General features: G+C 39.4%; 2 protein-coding genes across 7 annotated transcripts in view; one reads left to right on the top strand and one right to left on the bottom strand.

Moving 5' to 3' along the window:
- JPH1 (junctophilin 1) overlaps window positions 1-19876 on the bottom strand; it is an 87226-nt gene extending 67350 nt beyond the window's left edge. For all 5 annotated transcript variants that reach the window (XM_054816850.1, XM_054816847.1, XM_054816849.1 and 2 more), the window contains exons 1-2: window positions 19351-19876; window positions 12010-12766 (exon numbers count right to left, since the gene is read on the bottom strand). In XM_054816850.1, coding sequence (XP_054672825.1) covers window positions 12010-12766; window positions 19351-19729 — 1136 coding nt within the window. In that variant the 5' untranslated portion in view covers window positions 19730-19876. The remainder of the gene's footprint in view (window positions 1-12009; window positions 12767-19350) is intronic.
- Window positions 19349-27827, top strand: part of GDAP1 (ganglioside induced differentiation associated protein 1) — a 32521-nt gene continuing 24042 nt past the window's right edge. Inside the window, exon 1 of one of the 2 annotated variants that reach the window (XM_054816851.1) lies at window positions 19349-19549. The gene's annotated coding sequence lies outside the window, so the exon portion shown is untranslated. The remainder of the gene's footprint in view (window positions 19550-27827) is intronic. The other variant, XM_054816852.1, reaches the window with a different exon arrangement.

Genomic DNA, 27827 nt, shown 5'->3' with positions numbered 1-27827 from the left:
CAGTCAAACGTCTACATGTTTAAACTGAGACTTTTTTCTTCATTCACCAATGCAAAGAGAATTCTTTGGATTATAGCATCAACTTACTACTAGTCCTATTTATGCAGTCCAGTACTGCAATAGCGTCCCGAGAGATCACATTAGATCTTTAAGATAAATTTAGAGAAAAATCTTGAAATTACAAAGATTTAATTAATCTAAGGGAAGATAAACAATTTTCCTCTTGTTCTCAACTTACAGATGCCTCTGGAATAGATTAACTCCAGAAAAGCCTTTATTTCAAATGATACAGAAAGTGCAGAAAAAAGACAACACTTAGCTCTACAGCTGGTTATTGTGACCAAATCTTCTCTTGCATACGTAAAGAGCTTTCTAGATATATGACTCATCTTATTTCAGCCTACCATGGTCCTCAGCAGTGGTTCTGATCTAAATTACTATTCATTAAAAAATACTCCCCTGCCAAAACAAATCACAAACCAAAGAAAACATCAGACGTACTGCCCCTGAGTGACCAAAAAAAAGGAGGAATATATTGTATAAAAGCAGCAGCGTTTTCAGATTTTGAAGTGAAAATAGTTATCAGAAGTTTTCAGTAAATCCTACCTTTAACCTTTAGGGTGAAAAATGACATTAGTAAAAAAAAAAAAAAAATTGAAACTCTGAAAGAAAATCTGATATAAACCAAACACTTTTTTCACTTGATGTGCTGTAAAATGCTGATTTCTAAACCGCACCACAGTATGAGACCAGCAGCCAACAGAAATCGGATGGTTATATAATTTGGTGGTTAAGCAAAGATATTTTTAGTGCTTTGCTAATCCATCTAATGCATTTCTTTCCAAGAGAAGAAAACGCATTACGCTGACAGCAATAACAGGGTCAAAACATGGGAATATTGACAAGAAATTTACATTTTATAGAAAATAAAAAAGTATCTGAAATTATTCTTAATGGTATCCATTCCTAAGCAAGGCTTACTAGTGATTGGGAAGTGGGTGACACATATATATAAAAAAATTGAACAGAAGAACTAAAACAAAGAAGGAAAACTTTCACAAAAATGCTTCAAACAGCAATCTCATAATGCAAAATAAGATGACGACACCTCAAGACAATCAAGCAAATAGAAAATTAAGTGTGTAGGCAATTTCTGAGTGGCATATGAAGTTTATGCTACATGGGAATCCTGTAGCAACTCCTACTTTTTCTGAAAAAAGCCCACAGTACTTTTTGGAAAACAGACAGTAAAGCAACCATTAAGGGATACTAATACAATTTTATAATAGCTCTAAAATTCAAGACTTCCATTTTTTCTCTCAGCTCCTTTTTACTACACTGTTGCTGCATTAATAAATGCTTATTAAATAATAAATTCTTGATATCATTTAAAATCTTTCACAGAAAAATATGACTATGAAAACTCAGAAAAGGTAGGTTTACAATGCTTACTATTGGGGATACTAACAGAATGTTGCTATTCATTTCCCCTTATATTCTACTTCATATTCATCTCAGAAGGAACAAAACATATTTAAACCAAAACCATGGGAATAGGAGGGGCAAAACACGCCAAAAATATTTTTGGAAAAAAGTAACCTGAGTTAAAACACTCCTTACTGTAATCTGAAACAAAATACAGTGGACTTAACTGTTAAAAGGTCTTAATCTGCTTTAAAGTTTTATTTACTAATAGAGGGAAATGTCAAAGTTGCCTACAAAAAGCTTGTCTCAGCTGATTTGCACCTAAGCAAGTTCAATTTCCATCTCCCTTGAAACTTTTACTTGCCGAATGAGACAATTAAGTGTCAAAGAACAGAGGAAAAGATCAGAATCTCTTGAATATGCAGGTTAGTTTTATGAAGGAAAAATGAGAAATGGTTTCAGAGTCAGACAGATGATATCAAATGGTTTTAAGTTTAACAGTGAGCATTTATAAAAGCAGTATAAAAGCAGACAATCCAAGAGGAAACTGTCATCATAATTCTGCAAAGTGAATTTCTATGCAAAACCAGAACTAGTTTTTGAATGGATTAAGCAGTGCTAGGTTATACATCCAGTCGAATATGCATTTTCATATATCAGCAAAATTCAAGGCAAATTAATTATCTTTTTTTAGAGAAAACTATCTTTTTAAGTATCAGATTAGATATACTGAAAGCAGAACAGAGTTCCTTAGATTGTCAGGGGCCTTGAACAAGCAGGCAAGGTTTCTGAAGATAGTTTAAGCTGACTTTTCTCAGACTTGCCTATGAAGACTCAGTCAGGATGTTCTTTGAACTGTCAACCAAAAATGCCTGCATTATTGCAAACAGCTGATTAAGTATGTTGTGAAATAGCAAATAAATGAAAGGACTTTTGGTGTGAGGAAGCCAGCTCACAGGTTTTGCCAGACCAACACTTGTACAGCCCCTACTCAAACACTGGAGCACAATTCAAAATTTCTGAGGACTTCTGTTATACTAGTCCAAAATTTAACAGTGTTCTACACCGAAAGGATTCCAGTCTGGCTTTACCCTTGCTGGAAACAGCAAAAATCTTGGTGTGCAACAAAGTAACAGAGGTTTCTGATAGCTTACCTATCTGTACTGTATTCCAAGCTTCTTGCAAGAGACATCAGCTCTTTCACAGTGTTCACTCACCACTAAGGTCCATGGCCAAAGTTCATCATGTTACGCAGGGACTATGTCTGTCTGCAGTTAACTCACAACTATTATACAGACCTCAAGACCACTTTCATAGCTTTTTAATCATCATAAGTGCAAGGAGCAGATGAATTCAAATCAAGTATCAATTATATCTCAAAGGTGGAACTTACAAGTGAACTGTTGAAAGCCATTTAGAGCATATTTTGATCAACCAAACTTTGAAGAAAACATTAAATCAAATTTAGGACAACCCCTTGGTGAACTTAATCAGAACCATCATTTTGACTAGTTGCTCTCTGTGTCCAGACACCCAGCATGGCTAAAAGCTACCCACTTTTCTAATCCTTCTGCTAACACAGGTTCATCCCAGGAGCTTCACTAAGCAGTTTTTCCATCAGAAATGCATCACATCTGTGCATATCACAGATACAGGCTTTGACATGAAAACGCTGTGTCTTTTCTTCATAACAAGTAGTAGTATAGTAAAACATATTTTTTTTAAAGTTCAGTTATGAACAAGTAATATGACTATATTTTTTGCAGGTGATCTAAATTTTGAGCATAAAAAGTACACAGTATTTTTTTTTTCTGGTCCCATTTCAGTCTTTAAACAAAACCTGTTTCTGAAAGAGGTATCAACTCTGCATTAGAAAAAAGCAAACTCTTCATTGATGTGGTATACCCTGACAAACATTGCTTGGGATTGTGAAACATCTAATATGATTTTTTTTCTGATAATTCAATATCAGTTGAGAATATAACCCAATCAATATTCCTACTTGTACACTACACTGTTAAGAAACTCTGAATGACTGGCAACATTAGACCTCCCAAGACAAATTAGTTTTGCACAAATAATCTAGCCACCATGAGAAGAAAGGGAAAGCCTCTTCACCAAAACCTATCAACTATTACTTCAACAGATCTGTACAAATCAAACATTTTTGAACATTGGAAAAGTTCATCAACTTATCTATTCTGTTGATATTTATAGAACAATTCCCACCTTTGATGCTAATCCATAATTTCCAGAAACATACTGTTCTCTGAAGCACAAAACAATTCTATAAATGGTAATACATATATGAACATTCCAGAATGTGCATAATTATTGTATTTTTAATAAAATTTAAATTAAGCTTTTGGTCAACATATGTTAAGGTAAAAGCAGGACTCTGGAAAGTAGACATAAAAAAAAGTCTAAATGCTTAAGATGGTTCACCGCTACATCTGCACAAAGCATTCTGACCACTGGCATCTGCTTACTCACACTCTTAACTTTTAGTTTCCTTATTATTCCTGAAATACATTTTGTATCTTACTGCTTGTCAATATGTTCTTTGTCTTCAAGATATTCCTAAGATGCTTATACAATTAACATCATAAATTCCTGTAAGTGAATGAGCTTAAAAAGTGAAATTGGGCTGAATACACAGAGCCAGTTCCTATGAAGTCACTTCGGCTTAGTCATAACGAAGATTTATTGGTTTTATTTCTTTTCCCTATGGAAGTCAAGTTTCTAACCATGAACCTAAGGTATTAAACCTTAGCTCCAAATAGGTGCAAATCAGGGCTATGATGCATGCCCGCACCTGCCAAACGACCACCTCAACAGTGAAAATCTTTGTCTCTTGCCTGTTTCCACATTTGGATTTTAAGTCTTTTTGCATAGCTGTAAGACTGACATAATCCAACATACTTATTTCTGAAGCAGTCTAAAAAATTCAGAAAAAGAAATATCATTGAAGTGACTCACCCCACAACCAGAAACCAAATTAAAAGTAGCAGCAAAATGACCTCTCCCTCATTTATATTTGTCAGTAAACTGAGGCAAGCACAAAGTGGAGGTGCTACATTATAGCACTAAGGTAACTAAACAAGCCTTAACAGCAGCCTACCAGATTCAGAGTGGTAAGAGAAATAAATGCCTTTCTTCTTAAAGTCCTAGAACAAAAAACCTGAGAACTCACATTTAACTGACTTCCTATTAGATGCATAAAATAGAAAAATGTATTAATTGCCAGAAAACTGAACAGAAGTCATAATATGTGTCACTGATCAACTGGTATTCAAACAAACAGCATTATTCATTGGACTACACCAGTTTACATAAAATTAATCAATTATTATTTGGGAAATATACAATTAGATCAACATAGGGGGCATTAACTAAATAATTTAAATGAGCATTTTTCTGCTGTAGTTGTTCACTGAAAAACATCCTACTCTGTAAAATACTGATCAACAATGTTACAGTTAGGTCACAACACGTTTTCTTATTTCTTTGAAGAAAGAAGCTGGGAAGGTTCTGTATCAATTGGTTTAGTCTTTGAGCAAAACATAAAATAAATTACTCAAGCTCTGACTAGTACTACTAGCCATATGCATGTAGCTGTACTACATACAGTAGAAATATAAAATATCTTTTTGAGAATATTTTTAGAGCAATCAATAACATAAGTCTAATGGCTGTACACTATGGTTCATATGTGACTAACCAGTACAAATGACACAGATTTTGTTTTTTACACAGAGATTTATTTTCATTGCAGAAACTATCCTGAAAGTCAGTAGAGACAGATGCTGTTTGTGGCTTAGCTTTGGAACAATTGTTGTAATACAGATCAAAACTGAGTTGCTGTGTAAAAACTAAGGCAAGAATCTACATAACAGCTCGTCTTCCTTGGCTACAAAGAAATATTAGTCTTTCTTACTCTTGCTAGTGTATCTCAGTATCATCAAAAAAAGCATTAGTGTTTTCACATATATCTGCTGGGCTGCCACTGTAAAGATTCTTTCAGCTCCTAAATTAAGTATTCTGGAAACTGGGCAAGAAATCCTTACCCATCTGAACAAAGAAACATTTAAAAAAGGTTTGTATATTAAAAAAAAAAAAAGAAAGGTTTTCTTACATGGTTATTTTAAAAGCAGTGGTGCACAGTGTTGGTTCATTTATGTTTTGAGAGTAGAGAATATTTTCAATTGTAAACCAGCAGTCTCCTGATTTTAAACAAGTTAGAAAAGCAACTCTGGGGTAACAATTCTATGTCTAAGACAAACACAAAGTAAGATTGGCTATACTCCAGAACTGTCTTTTTTTTTTCTTTTCTTTTTTTTTTTTTTAATATCCCTATTCAGACTTGTAACTGTAGGTAGGTGGATTTAGATATAGGTAATTTGATCAAAGAGTTAAATACTTGAGGCTTTCTGAAATTTCCAGCTAAGGGACAGTACAGGAGTAATTTTGCTTATTTTCAGTCATGTAATCTTACTGCATTAAATACTAAGAAAAGAAATCAAATCTGTGTAGTGATGTTTATACAATTTGTATATTTCAAACAGATGTATTATTCATTCCCCAGCAAATAACAGAGGAACAGTCCAAGACTATATTCTTTTACCAAAAAGTTGTTTGTGAAATCTGAGTGAAAATGTGCCCCACTGAAGTTAGTGGTGTAACTCCCACAGGATTCAAGGAACATATGGTTTCTGCTAAAGAATGCAGAATTAACATTAAAATTACTATCCATAGTAGCTGAAGACTTATTTTAAGTTTTACCACAGCATTTTATTTGTTATCTTCAAATAGACTATGTAGTAAAATGATTAAAACTGATTTTGTTTTGAACCTAAGGCAGCTCTTTGTACTAAAGCAAGCAGTCTTATATAAATACCTTTGGTATTTGTTGGATCCTATTCCTAAACACAATGTTCATATTTCAGCTATAATAAGTAAAGCATCTCAAAGACGTATGAGGCACTAGTCTTGCAAGTGTTCAGTTTAGTTTCTTGAGTAAAGTGAGATTGGTAGAGTCACCTAAATCCATCATGCAAAGCTGTGTGTGGTGCACATAATTCAGTGCCGTTTGAAATGATTGGCAGCTGCCATCTAGTGTGGACACAAACTATACTACCACACTCATATAATTCGAGCTCTCCCTAGAAATCAGTTTGTTCAGGTCAAGCTGAGAGCACTGGTCACACAAGGCAACGAATGTAACAAAGGAACTGGCTACTAAACCATTCAGTATTCTTTCCCGATGGTTCCACACACTTCACATAAACCCACCACATGCAGCACAGCATACTGAAACTTACTTATGAAAGGTTATGAAAAATATAAGCACTGGTTTCTTATATAACCGCTGTACTGTGAACACTAGCGCTCTGGGGTGGACAACTGAGCTGCACTGTTCAGAAGCTCAGGTGCTGCCCAGTGACTTGAAGCCAACGCTAAGCACCCAGGCCTCAGGGTAAATCAGAGCTCTCTAAATCATCCTCAGCATGGAATGCTACACAAGCCAGCTACTGGCCCGGGGAGGCCACTATGACAGCGAGGGAGAGCAAGGACCCAAGAAAATCCAGGTTGTGGCAGCAGGCTCACTCCCAAACAAAATAAAAATTGTTATACTGGGTTTCCACTACCAAGTCAATGCTCCTGCGCCTCCCTCCACCAACTCGAGGCTCCTTTGCAGCCATGCAGAACAAAGCAGGCTGCTCATGACACAGGATCACAACCAAAGTTTTTGTAGTTTCTATTAAAAAAAAAAAAGAAAAAAGACTGAAACTAAGCCATAGCATCTGTGGACTTGGACACAAACATGTTAAAAATAAAATTGAGCTGTCTGAAAAAGCTACTCTGAAAAAGAAATCACTGCAGAAAAGGTAATGTCCCTTCAGTGCTCCCTTTAAAAGGTCTTCCCGACGAGAGGCTTGCTAGTCACTGCCATCTGAGCACAGACAGCTCATTAACAAGGAGGAACCGCTCTATGTTATTAGCTAGAAGATATTAATTTTACTGTTATCTTGATCTTGGGTCTTTTCACAGTCTTTTGCCAGTTTCTTTCCATTTGTTGTGCACTGCCATTTTCCCATACTGCAAGGTCTGTAGGCAGGGTAATTTGTACAGTGCCTAACACAAAGGCACCATTATCCTTCACCAAACCTCAGGCACTCGTGTAATGAAAATCCATTACAATATTGCTCTTAAGGTGGTCAAAAGTTCTCACAGCATATTATGACAGTAACCTTACTTAGAACTCACTCCCAACTTTGGAGTAATTAAAAGTATTCAGCTTATGTGGAAAAGAGAATAAAAAAGAAGGTACAATTCTTTAACCTGCTTGTTTTATAACCTGAAAGATCAATGGAGTATGACAAAAACACAAGGAAACATTTTTTCATTTGATTTCTTTCTCTCTTTTCCTCTACACAATATTTTCTGATTCATATTTCTTACTCAAATGTACTTTTATCTTGTCCCTCTGTGTCCCTGCAGTTTTCTTTCTTGGAGAGTCAACACTTAGAGGAGAATTTCTAGGTGCGCATTAACTAGAAAAAATCTGAAGGGAGAAAAAAACAAAAAGGTCTAGCTCTGAGAGCTCAATTCTGAACCCATAATACTGACTTTTCTAGAAAGAATCTGGTACATGAAGGGTTACATGTAAACAAACATGATTCCTTCTGTTTCCAGTGCTACATGTTTACTTACAGGACTGATACATTTTAAAACTCCCGATGATACTGTGTATTAGAAAGTAAGTTTATTCCAAAAATGTTACAGCTTATACTAGCATAAGTATTGATAAGGCAAAGTTAATGTAATACACTCCTCCAATGAGAACTTAAGTGATTTTCATACTAGGAAAGAAGTGCTTTAATATAATTCCAGTTCATATTGAACTGCAGAGGGGTATCTCCTTTGAATAAGACACATGACAGCAATGAAAATGAAGTTCAAAATCCCTACAGTGAGAATTATTTGATATCCTCAAAACAAGTTTCTATTCGACACTTGATTGAGTGGACATTTGGGGCTTTTTAACATCTTCCAAAGGGCTCTTCCAAATGTACACCTTCCAGCATTTGAAGCATTTCACATGTGCTTGAAATAACATAGAAAAGAATTTATTAAAAAATTCTTGCACGCAGCTTTTCCTTTTAGACACCAAGACCCAAAAAACCTGGCTGCTTTTAGCACAGATGGGTTAAAGATGGATTTGAACTAATTACTGCCTATAATAATGATTTAAAAACACAACTTTTAATATTTTAAAAGGGAAAAATATTGAACCTACTGAAATTCCTCAAATTCTGGGATTTATAGTTATGCCTTAATATTTTATCTCAAATATAGCTAGTAAAACTGTAATACAAAATCAAGACTTAAGCTGTGCTATCATTTTAAAAGCAGTTTTTATTCATTGCTAATATATAATCTATTTTGGATACAGATCTGTGTAGCAGAGGCTGGCAACTATTTCCCTGATACAGCAGCTTTCTATACATCACACTATTTTGTGATCTGATATCTTTTGAGAAATGCTGCTATTATATCTAAAACACCTCGGTACAAATGCCTCAAAACCCCAAAGGCTGAGTTAGGAGAGCCAATGTAAATTCAGGTTCAGAGAAGCACCATTTACTCCAACTTTTAGATTTTCCTTTGCACACCAAACTGCCATTTTAGATAAAAGAATACTACACAGATTATTAAGGAGAACTTTTAGACATAAAAAGACATCAGAAATATAAGCAAAACAGTGGTTGGTCTTGTTGATGACTGTGTGGACATCTGTCACAGGTCAAACTACCAGCCAAACCTGTCATGACCAGCAGGGAGCTATGAAGAGGAGTATGGTCTGGTTTCATTTGGCTGAGCAAACATTTTGGGAACAAACAATAAAGGAAAGAACAGCATACAACTCAAAGCTGTGTTGAAAAGGAAGGTATCTGGCTGAGAGTCAGGGTTTCTAGCTCTTTGGAATGGAAACCTGGACGTTCGATGTTTTCTGGAGTGAGAAAAGGTCTATCTAGAGAGTTCTTCCACTAACGGAATGGAAATCTATAGTAAGCACGCATTGTTGGTGACATCTGCCAGGTCTGAAACACAGAAGGTTTTACAGGACAGTGTGTGGTGAGGTTATGCCACATGGGCAGAACCACCTTTTGTATTACACATTGGAGAAATGAAAAAAGGCACTCCTCCTGGACTGTTTTGTGTAGTGGTGCTCATTAGGAAACAGACAAGACCACCATCCCCACATTCACCTAAGACATTGCAGGAATGTTACTGTCTGAAGGATTAATATATTGTTAATATATCAGTTTGGTAAAAAAGCAGTCACAAATCAATACCTCAAGTTTCAGCGGGACAGAAGCAAGTTCTTTCATCCTGAAACCATACCACTCTGGTCAACCTAGAGTTTAGCAACTGTTCGAAGCAGGAGTCTCTTCCTCAATGCTCTTCTAGGATCTCTTCCAGATGATCTCAGTCAGCGCTACTGACTCTGCCAGTATGACAGTCCCTTAGTTGACATAATGCCATGGACTTGCTCCCACTGGTTAATACTAATGGCAATTCTGAAAACTAGAGAGATGGGAAGTGTCGTGTCATCCTTACTAGGTGGGTCCAACATGCAATCACAAATGAAGTTAATGTAATCTTTATGCCTGATGGTGCCTGACTAGGTGTCAGGTCTCTTTGCCTTTGACTGAGTGTCAGTACAGTTAGTGCAAAGGCTACTAAAAGAGAGGAAATCTGAATCTGCAATCTTGCTAGCCATACTGGTAGTCATGGGACTGTTTCAGAGGGATTCTCAGCTGAAAAACCAAAGGAATAGCCCACGGTCACAGCTGCACTACAACTGATGCCTTTTGTAGTTGCACTTTCAGAAACATCTTTTCAAGAAATAAACATTGTTTTCATGAACTGCTCCAAAAGAATCAATTTGAACTCTGTACTTCACCTAAAATTGAAAGGAAGAAGCAGCAAAAGAAAACACTTCAGAGACATATCTCAAAGAGGAAGTGCATACGCTGTGCCTTGTAATGTAATGGTCTCGGACTACAGCTTTTCAATAGCTTTATATGGACTCAAAGTGGTGACTCCCCCTATCCACACATCCCATCACCTCAATTTTTTCAAAACTTGGGCTTATTATGTACTGACAGAACATGAACGGGATCCAGTAATTTCTTAAAGTTAGCTATTACTGATCTGTTTTTCTAATACGGTATGCTGTCATATAATGCCTTACATATATTTATAGAAGTAATTGAGTATATGCTACCCTCAAATTACTTAGGTGACATATGCTCAGAAAGGTTCTTTAACAGTATGCTAAATTTTTCATGTTTGTATCTCAACTACTTTTTGCTATGAGCTATCCATGTGTTCAAGCTTTCCCACTTACACAGCTTTTGGTCTTTTCTGTATTCTTTATGATGATCAGAAAAAGGATAGTCACTAAGCACACACTACTGACCACACTAAACCAGGAACCAGTTGTTCAGCTCTAAGTGACATCCTCTTTCTAAAATTGCATGAAGATTTTCTTTCACGCACGTTTCTGGGCTCTTTATTTGGTCCACAGCATATTTCAAGAAAAGCCTGCCTGAGGAAACAAACTAAAACCAACAATAGAGGAACTGCCACAGAAACTTATTGGAAGGCATTAAAAATTAAATAGCTTTTTAAAGAGCTCTCAGACTTAATAGCAAAACCTATTAAAATTGTCTGTATTGATTTAATTTGTAACAGTTCCATTTCAGATGACTTTGCTTGGTTGTTGTTTAGGAGTTCAAAGTGAAAATGACATTTTCTCCCACTACTAATACCTGTACACTTCTCCCATTTCAAACACTTGGCAAGGGGGTGGGGAGAAGATGACCACCACTATTTGAAGTGGTGGTCATAAGTTCCAGACAAATTCAGACTGCAGGAGAAGCATACTCCAAAACAAAGAGTCCTCATACAGAGCTCTTTTGGCAGATACTGCCCCGGCAACTGAATCAAGTCTCTAAGCACAAGAGTCTTGACCATTATTCTTACACTGTTCATACCACGGTCTCTCAGATAAACAGATGCATCTTAAGATGCTCAATGTCAAACGGGCAACTTCAGTGAGTCTCAGATGCTACCCAAAAAATCATCAAGACAATAAGTATAACTGGAGCATGCTTATGGGAAGATATTCAATCTTCATCTCACATCCCACAAATCATTCTCCAGCGTTCCTCATTAGCTTTATTTTCCAAACAGGTTTAAAGGCATAATGCAGGAGCTCTTGAGTGAAAGCAAAAACGTATGAGAATGGAAATTTACTTTCACAATGTATTATGGAACATATATGAACATTTTTACTCAAATGAGTTGAAGCTCTGAGTTTCATATGTGTAATGCCACTAAAGACAATGGAGTTACACATGTGAAACTGAAAGGTGAGCAAGTACTCACTAAAGACAACATTTACACCCTTCCACTTTTGAGTCTTTTGTCAACAATAAGAGCTCACATATTGTAACATATTTTTGTTTCTGAAAATTCAGTGATGAACAAATATCTTTTGTGATAACATACCTTGAAGTTGCAATTTCCACTTTGGTTCTTGCCATGGCAGCTGCTCGCTGTGCACCCTCTATTGCTCTATCCACCTTTTCTCTAGTTTTTGTGTTTCGTATTGGTATAAGTTGCTTTCTTATTCCACGGACCAAAACGTTATTTTTATATTTTCCCTCTTCTTTGGTACCATCTGGAAACATGGTACATCCATATCCATGCCTCCTGTTATTTAGCCATTCTCCTTCATATTTCATACCATTTGAACGCTCACTAACACCAAAACCACTGCGCTTGTCATTCTTCCATTCTCCCATGTAGGTTTCTGTAGTGGTGGCATCAACATGGTCTTCCATAGGGCAATAATCACAGTCACCGTCTCCAAAACTAATTGTAGAGTTGGCATCACTAGAACTAATTCTGCTCATAGCAGCATCACTCCTGACAGAGCTCCGTTTGCTAGATATCGATGACCTAGATTCAGATTTTCTAAGTTTTATACTACCAAGAAGGGATCCTCTTCTGAACAAGCCTCCTTTTTTCTTAATGCCCATGGCTTCTGGATCACTGTGAAAATTGAGCACAAAACCTCCTCTTGTTCCAGCCGGACTGTCTGAAGTGACATCATGCAGAACAGTGCCGTTGCTCTGCTCACTTCGAAGTGAAGCTAGAGACGTTCGGAGGGGTGAACGGATCACAGTTGCCATGCCATAGGGTACACTCTGACGTACACCGTATCCATGTCGCATCCCTCCTGTCCATTGCCCCTGGTATGTACCTTTTAAAGCAATAAGGAGAAATTAAATTCAGGAAGCTATAGAAGACCTAGCAATCTCCATCCAGTATGCTACAGGTAATACTATGTTGTCAGCTCCAGTTTTTGGTACAAAGAAATGCAGAAAAATCACAGCACACAAGACAGTAGATAAACTACTTTTGTTACTCATAAATTATTTTTCCGTTTAAGAAATCTTCACTTTCCCAGCTGAAGTAATTTATTTTGGCAACTAAGACACAGTAGCTATAATCATAAGCATTTTTTTTAATGGATCTGTCCGGGGGGGGGGGGGGGAGATCAAGAAGAATTTCTAAAGCAGGACTCCCTCAACATTTTTTTTTTTGAAGTGGTCAGATGGGGAGGTGATCAGCAGAAGCAGAGCCACATTATATACAGTCAGCTGGGGAGAGAGACAGGGACAGAGGGAAGGGACACTCATGGCTCTTGCCTCCAGCGGCTCACAGAAAGAGCAAGTAGGAGTAGTAAATGTTCTGTTATCCTGAATTTAAGGTGACTACAGACCTCTCCTTGTCAGGACATATTTGACAATCCACTAAATTGTCTTGCCTTCAGATGGGCCTTTGGATCCACTGTTATAAATGTCTATCGTAAAATTAAATATTTCAAAATTTTTGCATGTACTTGAAGGGAAGAACAAAACCTTCATATATCTTACTCTTTATGAACTCCTGATATCAATACTTTTTGGTATCCCCAGTATTGCAAACATGGCACTGCATTCAGCATTACATGATGACAGAACAATCAGAAACATGAATCCTTTAGCATTTTTTTGACTTTCATTTGTTCTGCAGTACATAAGACAGACAAGACGGTAATAAACAGAATATTGCACACACCACTATCATAAACACATTTCATCATTGCAATCATAACTATTTTTTAATTTTTTTTTTTTTAAACAGCAATATAAGGAAAGAGCAAGATATGAGAAGTCATGGATATCCATGTAAAGCTGCATCTGAGCCAAAACCTGGCACTATCAGATTACTATTGCAGACAATTTTTTTCTTGTATTCTCGAAAGGCATTTTTGTTTTGACGAGATACATACTCCAGTGTCTGGTCTCTGAAAGCCATTTGTTCCAGATGTTCCAACAGAAGGTGCCATGAACCCCACAACCGGCAAATACAAGATAATTTGCTTTCTAAGATCATTTCAGTCTAATTCCCATTAAACTGCTTTAAGCTCCTCAAAATGAAGTCTCTCGCCCACCTAGAGCTGCTTCTTGTTTTTTAAAAAAGCTATTTTGAGTCTGAATATTCTTACAGAGGGATGAATAAGCAATCTTTAAAATATCTTTCTTTGATTTTGATGTACTTTAATTGGAGCACCTATTAAAAACTATTCTTCAGAGAACTAAATATCAAATGTCAAATTCGGTGATTGACTAACTTTTTATGAAAATATTTGTGAAATACCTGCAGTTTTAGGTGTAGCTCAAAGCTTCAATTGCTTTGAGATTCAATCTCCTTTGTATAAGCATACTATTTTGGTCATGTACATGTCAATTATCTATCAATTACTGCTTTACTGTATTACCTCTTCTGCTAAGTTATATTTCAATGTCAACATGCAATTAAAATTGCCAAGTGTGCTTTCTTTATTATATAACACTAGATAGGTTCCATAACATAACTATTTTGTGTTGGTAGAAAATTCTACCAAGTGGAAGGTTTTTGTTTTAACAGATGGCTGCTGACACAAACAAACAACTTTCTTAGTTTCTTTCTCATTCTCTGTATCCTGGATACCTAGCGCTGCACTGGTTGTAAGGGTGCTGAATCTAGAAACATGATTATTTTAAAAAACTCAGCATATGGAGAAGAACAAATAGAAACATTAGCACAAAGCACTGGTATGACGTATTCTGTAAATATTTAAAAAATACAGCCACATTGTAATTTTTATCTCTATTAAACAGACATTTCCCAGAAATATATTAATATTTTATGAGCATAAATGACTACATTTTGTCCATAATTATATCTGGGATCCCCCTAGTATCGTAATGATATGCTGGAGCTAAGAATCTGGCTACGTATACGTACTGCTCCATACAACAATCTGCCTAACATTCTGCAGCAGTTAATTTCATTTAAAAATAATAAATCTAATTCTAATTTTGATTATATCACAATATTACATTAGAGCAGCAACTCGTAATTATGGCTCTCCACGTTGTTATTGGAGTAACAGACTCAAAGCAGAATCAACTTATTTCAGTATGGAATTTTATAAAAATACAAAAGCTCAGCCTTTTTTCTTACTAATATTTTGTTTTAATCAATAAACATAGAAAGCTCAAAAATACTTAATTCATTTAGGACTTATATTTTTCACTACTCTGTAGGAAGAAGTGGAAGTGGTCACTGTTGTCCATAAGGGCATTAAAATAAGGACAATTGATGTGCTGCTATTTACTTGCCTGATTTTTCTTTCTACTGGGGAAATAAAATCAATGCCAGCTTCTTCTAAAGAGAAAATAGTCCATGAGGAAATGGAATATTCGTACTGAATTGGTCCTTAGAAAGTACCAAAGATATTTAGTTGGAATTTTGTGCAATCTTGTAGGTAACAATTGTCTCTTCTATCGTTACAAATCCATTAAGGCAAAGGCTTCTGATACTAGTGCTAGAGAGTTGACTCATTTTCCTTGATTTTCAACTTACATTTTAAAGGAAAAATATTTTAATGGCATATGGAGGGCAGTGTCCAAAATGCAGATACAAGAGACTTGTACAGTAATTTGACTGACTGTATCAGACTATCTGTATCATCATCTTCAACAAAAGAAATTTTAGAAAACTTTAAATGAGCAAGATAAGGTATGTTAATATTGCAATATAATTAAATACTAAAGCATACGACATAAGACATGACAAAAAAGCTTTTCCCATATATGAAGATACAAACGTATGCAATATTTACCTATCTCTCTATATAGATATAAATATGAATGATTTATCAACAAGCACACCTTATCCTGCTTCACCTTATTCTGTAGTTGACCGTTCAAAGCAGTTCCTGTAATGGTCAACTGTTAAAATTTTAATTAACACTGTAATTACCAAGCTAGTTTAAAACTGTATTTGACCATAAAACAATAATGTTTTTCAGCATTAATTTTGCAAAAGCTAGGCTTGGTATCCTTTGTAACTGAAGAAACATTCAGCCACAACTTCTACTGACAATCCTTCTGGTGTTTAATTGGTTCCCTTGAAAAGGTGTTCATATTTTGAGCCTGAAACTGTTAGAAAGTGTATTTTTTCCTTTTATTTTAGTTGGCAAGTTGCTGTAAGGTATAATTTCACGACCTGTCTCCTTAGAGTTACATTGCACCATCCCTCCCAAAAAACCCTTGGTGTATCTTACAGCTGTAAATGTCATTGCCTACTTGCAGCTAAAATTTAAAACTACACTGTGTGAAAAAAATGAGAGGCCAAGGACCTATTTAACTACTCCACTTGCTCTTATCCTTTACTTACATCTTCTGTGGTTTAACAAATTCCTTGCCACATCAAGATTTTTGCATTGCAGACTCAAACGTTAGATAAGCATACATCTAGAAAGATTACTTAGAAATCAACTAACTTAAATACTATCAATGACCTTTGCTTAGGATACATTTGCCACTGACCTCTGTGGAACGACAACACACAACCTTACAGCAAGATGCCTGTTATTACTATTGTTGGCAGGACCATAAACTGCTAACTAATTTACACATACTGAAGTTTCAAATTAGGCCTTAGTCACCCTATAAAAAAAAGCTCCAGTAGCAGCATTCACACAGATTCAACAAAACCTAGGGAGTTTAAAGGAGGGACAGAAGTCCAGATTGTTGTAGGAAACAACCTGATGGGCCACTTGAAGGCACAGCATAAGCACATGCAATGAATGGAGGATCATGGTTTATAATTCACAGTGTTTTCCTCAGAGATTTGACTGAGTGACAATTTTAAGCATCTAAACACAGCATGACATACATTACTCATGTCGTGCAAAGTGGTACGTGCAGAAACACTGAGGAACGCTGTCAATGCTTATGTTCCTTTTCCCTCCCTCAACTACATCTCCTAATACCACCAATACATTTTAAAACCACATACTGAGGAAAGAAAAAAAAGAAGAAAAAAAATAGCACCAGAGAGGTCTGGATTTTAGTGAGTTTGAAAACAAATTGGCAATTGGCATAGTCTAAACAGGTATTTCCCTGTGCTAGTATTCTCAGGTCATAATAAAGGAAGAGCTTTCCTGCAAATATTTCACAGTATGTTAAAAACACATATGTAAATTTGGTTTCCTTGTAAAAACATTTCAGACATTCTTCTGGTGTACAAATACGGCTACTGTTCCCAGAGCATGAAAACAAAAACACATCTGCAAACATCTATGACGTACTGCTTTGCTTCATTCATGAGTACTTTCATTAAAATCAATGGGACTTCACACCCTCTGTTCATATGAACTGCAACACATAAAAGACTGAGGCCGTGGTAACAGATTTCAGTTAATAGGACTAAAAATTTCACTGCGTAAAATGCACACTTCCTATGTTGTTTTGAACAAAGGATTCCCTGTGGGGTCCAAGTCTAAAAATTTAGTAAATTTACCTCCAATTATCAACATTATACTATTTTAAAGTTTCCACAGGAAGCCTAAAGGAAAAGATATAAGGAACTTTAGTTTGAGAAAAATCACTCCTAAAAGATTTACTGTAATGGCAATTTGCTTTTCTGGCAAGGAAAAAAAAAAAAAAAAAAGATGACCACTGCAAATCCAGCTATTCTTTAGCTTCTGATTTACTAGCCAAAACAAATATAATAAAAATTGAAGAGTCTATCACGTGGTGAAATGAAAAACTAAAATTTGGATCTCTTTCACGCTTTAAAAAAAAAAAAAAGAAAAATCACCAAACACGTATCTCCACTGACTTTGAGCATCAGAACTTTCCACACCAGGAAACAATTTTCAGACAGCTACAAATATGTATAAACAAGGGGATTAAAAGAGTTTAAGGTACAAAAACCACAGTACATTTTGTTTTCTGAAGGAAATTAATCTTACCCAACTCACTACATTTTGTCTTTCGGAAAGGAAAAAAAAGACTTCCAACTGTAAACATCTCTGCTTCTGCTTCATAAAAAAAATACCTATTCTCTGACATGATCCTGAAAGTTTGACCACACATCTCTTAACAAAATTCCTTGAAGAAACCAGCAACAGCATCAATCAAGAGATCTGATACATGGCTTAGTCCTTTAGTTGCATCATGTGAACATTATATCTGATTTTGGCAAATTCTATTTCTTGCATGTTACTGAAGCACATTGCTCAAAGCTATAGCGAGCAGCATTTCTGTAAAAAACCCCCCCAACTCTCTAGTCCTAAAACTGAGACAAGGTTTTCCTATTACAATGGAACAAACCAAGTTGAAGAGCAACTCCACAGAAGTTGCAGGTGGCACTTCCACTAATGCCAATGCCGTTACAGCAGCAAAGGATGAATTAAAACTTATCAGGTGTATTTTTAGTCCAGTGCATGAAACGACAGAGGTACAATAACTGTAACTGACCATTCAAATAAGCTCCAGTCTTGAGTGACCTTATTGTACCTTGACTTCTTGACTGCTCTGAAGTTAAAGGCAGAGTGCCCAGTCCTCTCCGCACACTTACTAGGAGCTCAGCCCTAGAAACGTTTTCTTTTTTATGCTGAAGGGCGAGAGGCAAGGCCTGCGTAATTTCACAACACACCTTGTACTTACAGCAGTGTGTTATAAACTACACCATGTTTTAATAAAATATGAGTTATGACATGAGGGTGGACCCAAGTTTCATTGATTTTTTGCAAGTTGCATACCCACTTCGTTACCTTCAGCGCCCTGTTGACAAGCCGAGTGTATAAAGCTGCCCCTGCTAGCAAACTGACAAGGCACAGGGGCTCGCTTATTAAGTTCTTGCCGTTTCACCACGAAAACAGTGCAAAGGGTGCGAGGCGGCGAGCTCGCTTGCCTGCTCTCTGTCCGAGACAGGCGCTGCCGGCCCCGGTTATCGTTATCGCGGGCGGGGAGCCCGGCAGCCGCCTCAGCAGAGAAAAGGAAAGCTGTCTGTCTGCCCGCAGCCAGTCGTAATGCCGATTTATACCAGCTGGCCGAGAGTAAGCGACGAGTGCGGCAACGCAGCCCTCTCCAGAGCCCAGCCCGCGTCCCACCGCGGCCGTTCCCGCTCGGCCGGGGCCGGGCGGCTCCTCACGGAGCAGGGCGGGGCGGGCGCCGAGCACCTGTGGTGCTCCCGGCCCGCCAGCGGGGCCTCCGGGGCGGCGAGGCCGTACGCTGAGGAACGCACTCTCCCCGCCGGGAACGGCGCCCGGACCCGGGCAGGGGAGAAGGAGAGACCCGGCCGCGCCGAGGGGTGCCGGGCAAACGGCGCCCGGGCCGGTGTGAGGGCGGCGGTTGGCCACGGGGGGTGGGGGGAGGGGCCCTGCCCGCGGCGCGCGCGCCCACGCAGGCGCGCCCCCCCTCCTCCGCCGCCGCGCGCGGGGCGCCCCCCGCCGGCGCCCACCTCCGTCCCCGTAGGTCTCGACGCCGTATCCGTCCTGCAGCCCGTTGCTCCAGGTGCCCTCGTAGCGGGCCGGCGTGCTGAGGCTCTGCCGCACCCCGTAGCGCCCCTTGAAGCCGTGGGACCACTCTCCGCGGTACATCCACCTGCCCTTCGTCTCCACGCCCAGCCCGTGGCGCTTGCCCTGCGCCCAGTAGCCCAGGTAGGTGTTGCCGCTGGGCCAGGTGTAGCCGCCCGCCACCTCGAAGCCGTGGGACCACGAGCCGGCGTACTCGCCCTGCCCCTTGGGCCCGGTGCAGATGCCGTGCCCGTGGGCTTTCCCGTCTTCCCAGCCGCCGCAGTAGGTGCCGCCATCGTCGAAGTCGAACCGGCCGCCCGTCATCCAGGGCAGCGGGGCGAGCGCGGCGCCGCCGCCGCCTGCCTCCCGCCCGCCTTCCCTTCCCTGTCTGCCCTGCCTTCCCTTCCCGCCCGCCGACCGACCGCCCCGGCGCTTCCCGCGACTGCGAGCGCTCCGCCGGCCGCTCGCCCGCGCCCAGCCCAGCCGCAGCCCCGCAGCGGCAAGCGGCGCCCGCCCCCCGCTCCTCCCTGCCCGCCCCTCCGCCCCCCGCCCGGGACCGCCCCCGGCCGGGCCGCCGCTGCGGAGCAGGTGTGCGCCGCGCGGGCTGGCCTGGGGACGCGCCCGCTACCGCCGCTGCCGCGCCTGGGTGGGCTTGGTGCCCGGGAGGGACTGGGAGCAGGCAGGTGCCCCCGAGGGGGAGGTCTCCGTGTGCCCTCCCTCCCGGGGAGAGGTGCCCCCCCCCCCCCCCGTGCTCGGGGACGCGCGTGTCTCAGGGCGGGGAAAGGCCGGGGTGCGCGCAAGCCGCGCCGGGGCCCACGCGGCGTGCGGTGCCGGGAGGCGGTGGGGCACGGTCCGGTCCGGCCCGGCCCGGCGGGGCTGGCGGCTCCGTGCTGCGGCTCCGCTGCCTTGCCCTGCGTCAGCGCTGCCCATCCCGCGGGTTCCCGGACGGGTGGCTGCTGCCTCTGCGCACCTGCCAGCGCCTGCAACAAGTAGGCAAAAGGAGAGCGTTTTCACGTGGTACCTGTGATTTTTATTTTTTTTTTTTTTTTAGTTTTACTTTCTCTGAGCTTTAAAACTAGTTTTAAGCCGAAGTTGTTGCTGCAGAGCACAGCCGAGTTGCGCTTCGTCCCTTTTTCCAAACCCCAAACAGAGCCCACCTTCCCGAAGGGGCAAACCAGGTTGACAAACACGGGGCGCAAGGGACGTGAGTGCTATCAAGGCCTTTCAAGGACAGCGCTGCTGGGAACTTAGGGAGCTCTCATTATGCCTTCAGCCCCATGGCCGTTGGGTGACTGAATAGCTCTAAATCCTGCCAAGTACTCCTTTGCCAGATACTTGATAATCAGATAAAAATATAAGGGCAAATGACAGGAAAAACATGGAAGCATAGAAATAGCAGAGAAAATAGTGGAGAAGGGATTGAAAGCTATTGTCACTGAAGCCGTGGCTTTTTGTTCTTCTGCAGTTATAGACCAGGACTGGAAGAAAATCTGAAAGAAAATGTTCCTCTTCAATGGGGATTTTGTTAAAAGTGTGTTATGAATCATGGGGCATGGTACTATCTGGACACAGATGGTTTGGAAAAGTGGGGAAATAGCAATGGTTATGTTAATGAGTAAAAGCAGAAACTTAATTGCAAATGAAATATTTCAACACAAGCCGTCAGAAGTTGAAGCAGTTAAGCTTTAGAAATGTATGCCAAATTCAGCCCAGTTATAAGCTGTTTTGACTTAAACCTAAATGAAATTAAAATATTGCACATATTAAACATACCCATGTAACTTGGGTGAGTTTTCAAGCTTTGTGCTTCACAGGATCCCAGTCTGTGTACATTTTTATGCCATGCTCACACAGCTCAGTGCCGAAGTTTCTCTGCTCTTTCCAGGAGTGAGTTGAGCACTATAACTAATACATGCCCTGTTGTCTCCTCTCCCATCAGAGGAAGTGTGTGCTGTGAAGTCTTCTTTCTGTTCCAACAAGGGACTTTGGGATTTCTTGTTCTGCTTGAAAACGCGTAGGTAAAAGACTGTGCACACCTCTGGAGACACACATGCAAAGAGAAAAAGACAAGATCAAAGACATGTGGCTTGTCCATGAGAAGATGGGGGAAGCTTTCTCTGCCCCTTTGTGCCCTGGGAATTTTGTTCCATAGTTCTGGAGTGTGGAAAACCAGACAAGAATGTTGTTTCTGTAGCATAGACATTATGCAGTCTTTCATGCGTGTTTGGACAAGGCTATATATTGTGCTGAAGTTAGGAACCGAGACCTTCATTGCAATGTGAGCTTTTGTAGAAAGCCACTACTAAGACTGGAGGAGAAGTCTGAAAAGGTTGCAGTAGGTGGGGTTGATGAAGAAGATGCAGTTCAGTATCCTCTGAGTATTTCTTGAGCTCATCAGGTTTTATGCCCTCCATATAGTGCATTTCTTAGTCAAGAAAAATATTGGAAACAGTAGTGATGATGCTATGTATGCTTTGAGGAGTTAACTATTCTCACTCTATATTAAACTCTTTTCTATTTTTTTTTCCTGACACAAGATAAAGCCCTGTCATGTTTTAGCATAAAATTTCAGAAGAGTGAAATGTTTTATGTGGGTGCGGGGAACTACCTGTCAGAAATCAGCATGCCTATAGCTCATACTGGTATACAGTTAAACTAGTAATTGAGGTCCCTCGTTTATAATTGTGTGTTATTCTACGAGCAGATTTTTACATAGCACACGTAACTGGAGCTGCTGAACATTGGTTTTATCTGCTGTGGGGCTAGTATTGCCTTACGTGGCGTTTCTGGGTCCTGTGCGCACGACAGAGGTGTAAGGCCAGTATTGTCTTATGCGACAGAGCTGCGCCCCGTGCACACCAGGGACAGGACCGTAGGAGCAGAGGTGGGCTAGGATGACTGGTTAGCAAGTCCAGACAGTGGTTCCACAACTCAGCAATAGAAGGAGTGGGTCAGCTGAGGAAGTGTGAGACTCCCACAGACCCTCTGCAGGTCTGAGCCGCTCCTCTGAAGAAGCAGCTGTGCCCAGCTTCCTGCTGGCCTGGCTGATAACCGTGGCTGTGCAAGTCCTCACCTGCCTGAGTATTATGTTTGGCTCAGTATTGGTGAATTACTGGTTTTGCTGTCGTTTCCACCTGAATAATGGTACTACTGAATAACTGGATTTGCCGTTGTAATGTCCTGGGTAATTGCACTACTGATCTATATATGTTACTGTACTGTTACTTAGAGATAAATTGTTTATCCCTAAAGCTGTTGGTCTGATGTCTGTTATCATATCCCAAAACTATAACTAATTGAGGCTGCCTTAAGTTTTTACATCTGTATGCTAGAAGATGTTGTACCATTGCATTAATGAAATAAGTATCTGCCTGTGAGTCCTTTTTTTTTTTACCCCTTTGATTTAAATTTTATAGGTTTAATATTTGATCAGATGAACCAACAAGATTGGATGGGCCAGAGGTAAACAATGGAAATTTTAGGAAGGAATCATATAAATTTTCTTCTGTTATCACAAACGTGCCGGTGGGTCTTCTTTTAGTGACCTGCAAATAATGTTAAAATGCATGGTAATTTTGCATGTGGTTTATATTTCCAGGTCTATTCATTTAAATGAAGTGATCAATTTAAATGAAGTTGACGCTTGATGACAAGATGAATTCATCACTGCCAGCCTTCTCTTATTATATTTTCAGCAGTAGATAAATTTTGATAGATGTGAGGATAGAAGTGCTTTGCAGAGAACTCTTAGCATCACTCAGCCAGGTCTTGATGATGTAAGAAATCATGAGTTTCTTACTGTGGATGAGGTTGTAGATTTCCCCTCCTGCCCTGACAGATTTTACATTGAGGAGTCTCAACTTCAGTTCATGCCACTTAGTGTTTGCTTCTGGCCAGGGGGGTAGGTAATGATCACATGCAATATGTAGCACGTATGTGTTAAATACCTTAGATCCACAGATTTTGTTTCCTTGGACACTTCCACCCAGTATCAAATTGAAAATAGTTCTAAAACTCCATTGTATGCAGGAAGCAAGCAGTTACAGGTAGATGAATGAGTTTACCTGTTGTGTCCAAAATAAATGTAATTGCTTCCGCTATTTTCTTATCTGCCTTACAACAGTTATTTTCTGAAGTCTTTGATACATGTAGCATTCAGAAAATACAAGGTCCAGATGCAGTTTATTTATAATTTACAAATAATTAATACAATTTTTGTTCTATATTGGCAAAATAGAGAAAGTTTGCCTTGAGTAGTTGTGTTGCTGTGTAAGTCATCACAGCACTAGGTCTGATGATATTGTATGTATCCAAAACATGAGTGTCTGATGTATGCAAAAACTATCCTGCAGGGTTATATTTTAAAAAGTCCTTGGTGCAGGGATGGTAGATGCAGCAGGTGAAGATATTAAACTCTAGAGATTTAATAATAACTAGATACAAAACTGCTGAGTTTAAACTATTAGTCTATAGATATCTGATGCATGAATAAAAATTAGGCACATTTATTCTTACTCTTAAAAGCCTGATTCAGCAGGGAATTACTTTAAGTACTTTAGTAATCCCATTTACTTCAGTGGGACTACACATGAGCTTTAAATTAAACATCTGCAAGATATCTGTGCTCAAATAAAGAAAAGCTCCGAAGAATGTTCTCAAGTGCTTTGCAGAACAGAGGCAGGATGCTTAACCGATGAGCTCCATGAGCTGCACACATTGTATTGGATGAATTCACACACAAGACTGCTGTGTGGGAGGCAGAAATAGAAGAGTAAAGGTAGTACGAAAGCCACAGTGTAGAAATTTCAAAGACAACTAGGGTTTTCCTGGTTCCATATGAACAGTCACAACACTTACACCAATTTTTACGTCTAGAGTCTAAATTAACATTTATAAACATAGTTCTGTATAACATTAACACAAATTATGTTGCCTGACTTCTAGGACAGGAACATACCACTTTTTCTTATTATACTGTAAATTCACGAGTTACTGTGAATGCTGGAACTGTAATTCTACAGGATTTTGATTTTTTTTTCCAAAAAATTTGCTATAATATTTGAGAAACACTGTGTTATGAAACTATTCTCCTAGCTGCATCAGTGTCAGTTCCACCTTGCACTTGAAGTTGGGACCTGGCCAGTAAGATAGTATATTTAATTCCAGAGATATTATGCTTACTCAGTGAATACAGTTGTTATTTTCTTTGCAAAAGCGCTGATAAAGCTTATAAAAACAAAAATACAGATCCTTTTCTAACTTGAAAACAAGATGAGTATGTTCTGTACCCGGACTTTTATTTTCAGTGTTGTTCTAAACAACTGAGTTAGATTTTTAAATAGAAATGCAGTTTATTTTTTTTTTAAAGAAATGGAGCTTTTATGTTGATCTTCAGCGTTTCTAAAGTGATTTTAACAGTGACGAAACTCTCCATACAAGTAAGATACAGTGTATTGGAATGATATAATTTTTTTAATGTATAACGATATTTGGTTATCTTATAATGATGGTATGCAATAGTGTTATAAGTACCTATGAAATTATGGAAAAAATATGAAATACTGTTTCTGGGTCTTTTCAACATGTAGTGTTTTTGTTGTGGGTTTGTTGAGGGGGTTTTTTTATATGCCTGTAGAACAAAAATGAGTGCATCACTATATCTCCAAATGTGTTCAATTTTATAATGCTTGATTTTAAGAAAAGTGTAACATCATAGTGATTACCCTAAATTACCACCCACCCACATTATAGAGGTGGAAAAGATCTACAAAATCAGGTTTATGCCTGGCAAGTTTTTCCTAAATGTTGATCTGAATCCTGCAGCTGCTGCAGTTCAGGTCTTGGTTCCTCAGGGAAGATAGAAACCGTTTATTGCGTTCCTCTCTGCAGCAAATTCAGAAGTGTTTGAAGATGGCTCGTCATGGCTTGCTTCAGCCCCTTTCTTTAGCCTTAGCAGGCTGTATCTTTCATTATTTCCTCCTCGATCTCTGACTGTCACTGTTGCTCCTATCTGGACTTTCTCCAATTATGCTAGGTATTTGTTAAAGTCCGGTTTTGAAAACAAAACACATTATTTGGCTAATATTGTGCCGTATTATAGTAGCATAATTCCGTGTGACTCCCAAATGACAGTATTCTTTTACACTGGTGCCAGGATGATGTGTAACAACTTGTCTTCAGTGCGTGATTTGCTGTTGCCCTAATCCTTTCCCACAGAATATTATTTAACCAGTTGCTTCCCACTTTGTATTAGTGAAGCTGAGTTTCACTCAGCAGGTATTCACCTGAGCACCTTTTTTTCCCCTTAAGATTACTTCCCTGGGTTAAGTTCATTTTGAATTTTAATGCCATATTACAGTTCCTCCCTGGTTTCTAACAGTTTGCACATTTGCACATGCAATAACTGAACTCTTCTAAGATCAAAGTTATTAATTAATGTATTGAATGTTAGAGGATTTGGTACAGATTTAGCATTTGATACATCCTTCAGGCTCGGGACTTAATAATTAACAACCATTACTTAGTAACTGTAAACGATGTGTACTCTTTTACCACAGCTTTGCTTAGATCACCTTTAACGAATGTCAGCAGCTTTGCTGAAGTCAAAATACATAATATCTCGTTTAGTAAAGGCTGGAACAAAAAAAAAAGTGTTTGTTTTATCTCCATGGGGCATCTGAAAGCTTTCCCACTGCTGAGCAGAGGCACTGCCCTCCCTGTCGCCCTCCTCCTCCTGCTATGGGGCTGTCTCGTTTCCTTTTCTGTTCCTTCCAGGCCAGGTCTCATTCTGTAATTTGGCCTTTCTGATTTTGCCCCTACATACTTGCACTCTTCCCTAATACTCTTCCTTTAGTAATTTGACCTACTTTCTACTTGCATATACTTCCTTCTAGTGTTTCAAGATCATTGAAGAGCTCTCAATTTAGTCAAGTTTGTCTCGTGATAGTCATCTTATTTTCCCTTCACATCGGGGTAGTTTGTGTTTATGCCCTTCACATTATTTCTTTAGGAAAACATATTGCTCTTTTTGGAGTTTATACTAAAATAAAGCATAGGAGAGAGCAAATCTAAGTTTGTGGTTTTTACAAGACAGTCTTGGCTGACACTGGCTTGAGATATTCTCATGCCCCCAGCCCTCCATGCTGCCAGCACAACTGTTTCTTCAGTGAGCTGTGATTTGGATCAGGGAACCAATCCAGCTTAAAAATAATCCAGCAAAAAGACTTATTTTTATTTTGCTCTTTAAGCTGAATCGTTTGCTCTGTTTGCAGAGCATCTATACAAACAATTGCTCTAATGCAATGGAAAGCATTGGCAGTTCTACAGTTCACCTCTTTTGTTTTTAATTCCGTTTCATTTTTCCTAGGAATTACAAATCATATTTTCCCATAATCTTTCACCCAAGTTGCCTGCAGTCTTTCATTCTCAGTCACTTTACTCCCGTTGGTTAAAAGGAAAATATATTCCAGATTTGATGTAGTCACTCATCTGCTGGGTAAAAAAAAGTTTTCCCTGTAGCATGGTACTGTAATTGCCCTGTAGCACCTTCCCAGAGGGTTCCTCGGTTGTTGAAGTCCCCCATCTTCACCCTGTTCTGTGCTTTGAAGAACTAACAGCAGCACCCAAAATGCTTGAGTACTTTGATGTTGTGTCCTACAGATTTTCCATGGCCTGTTTGAAGTTCTTCCTGTTGTTTGAAGCATTTATATTAGCTCTTGTTATCAGATAAGTATTGGGATTTTTCCATGTTTTCTTAGCGATGTGCAAAGCATCTCTCTCTCCTGCCTGGATGTGCATTTTGTGGCTTTGCTTTGTTTTAAATTGTAGGAATGTCATACCTTCGAGATCTTAATTCCTCTGATAATTTTCATGTAAATTAGCTAATGAGTTAAATAGTTTTCATACAAGTTGCTTTAATACTGCAGGGGAAAAAAAGTTCAGCAGCCTTACTCACTGCTCACCATGCTGCCATTCTTCTGAATACCTCTATTGAGAGCCGCTTACATCTTCCCAGAGATCTAGGCCTTTTGCCATGCTTTAGGCCCCCTATTCATTGAAAATCCTCCTTCATTAGTTAGCAATTTCATTGCCAGTGATCACAGACTTTCCCAGAGGTTTTTGGTAAAGAGAATTTCTTCATCAGACAGACAGTCCCAGCTCTGCGGTTTCCGTCTGCTGCAGCACGACTCTGACGGGGGAGACCAGAGCTCTGTGGGTCACACCGGGCCACCTCTGCAATGGTGAGGGCACCTCGAGAAGGCACCCATCCCAGCTTTCGTAGGGGCTGCCTGCAGTTCTCCAGCCGCTCCCTGGACCTTGCAGTTCTTTATGATCTGCCTTGATTTTACCTGGCAGATTTTATCAGACACAGGGATGAGGCTGTGCGTCTGTCTGTATTCACCCCTAATTCTGTCTTAACTCA

Source organism: Grus americana, chromosome 2 (genome assembly GCF_028858705.1).
Source record: "Grus americana isolate bGruAme1 chromosome 2, bGruAme1.mat, whole genome shotgun sequence".
Taxonomy (NCBI): Eukaryota; Metazoa; Chordata; class Aves; order Gruiformes; family Gruidae; genus Grus; species Grus americana.
Note: the sequence above shows the minus strand (reverse complement) of the source record. Positions and strands in the feature narration are given on the sequence as shown.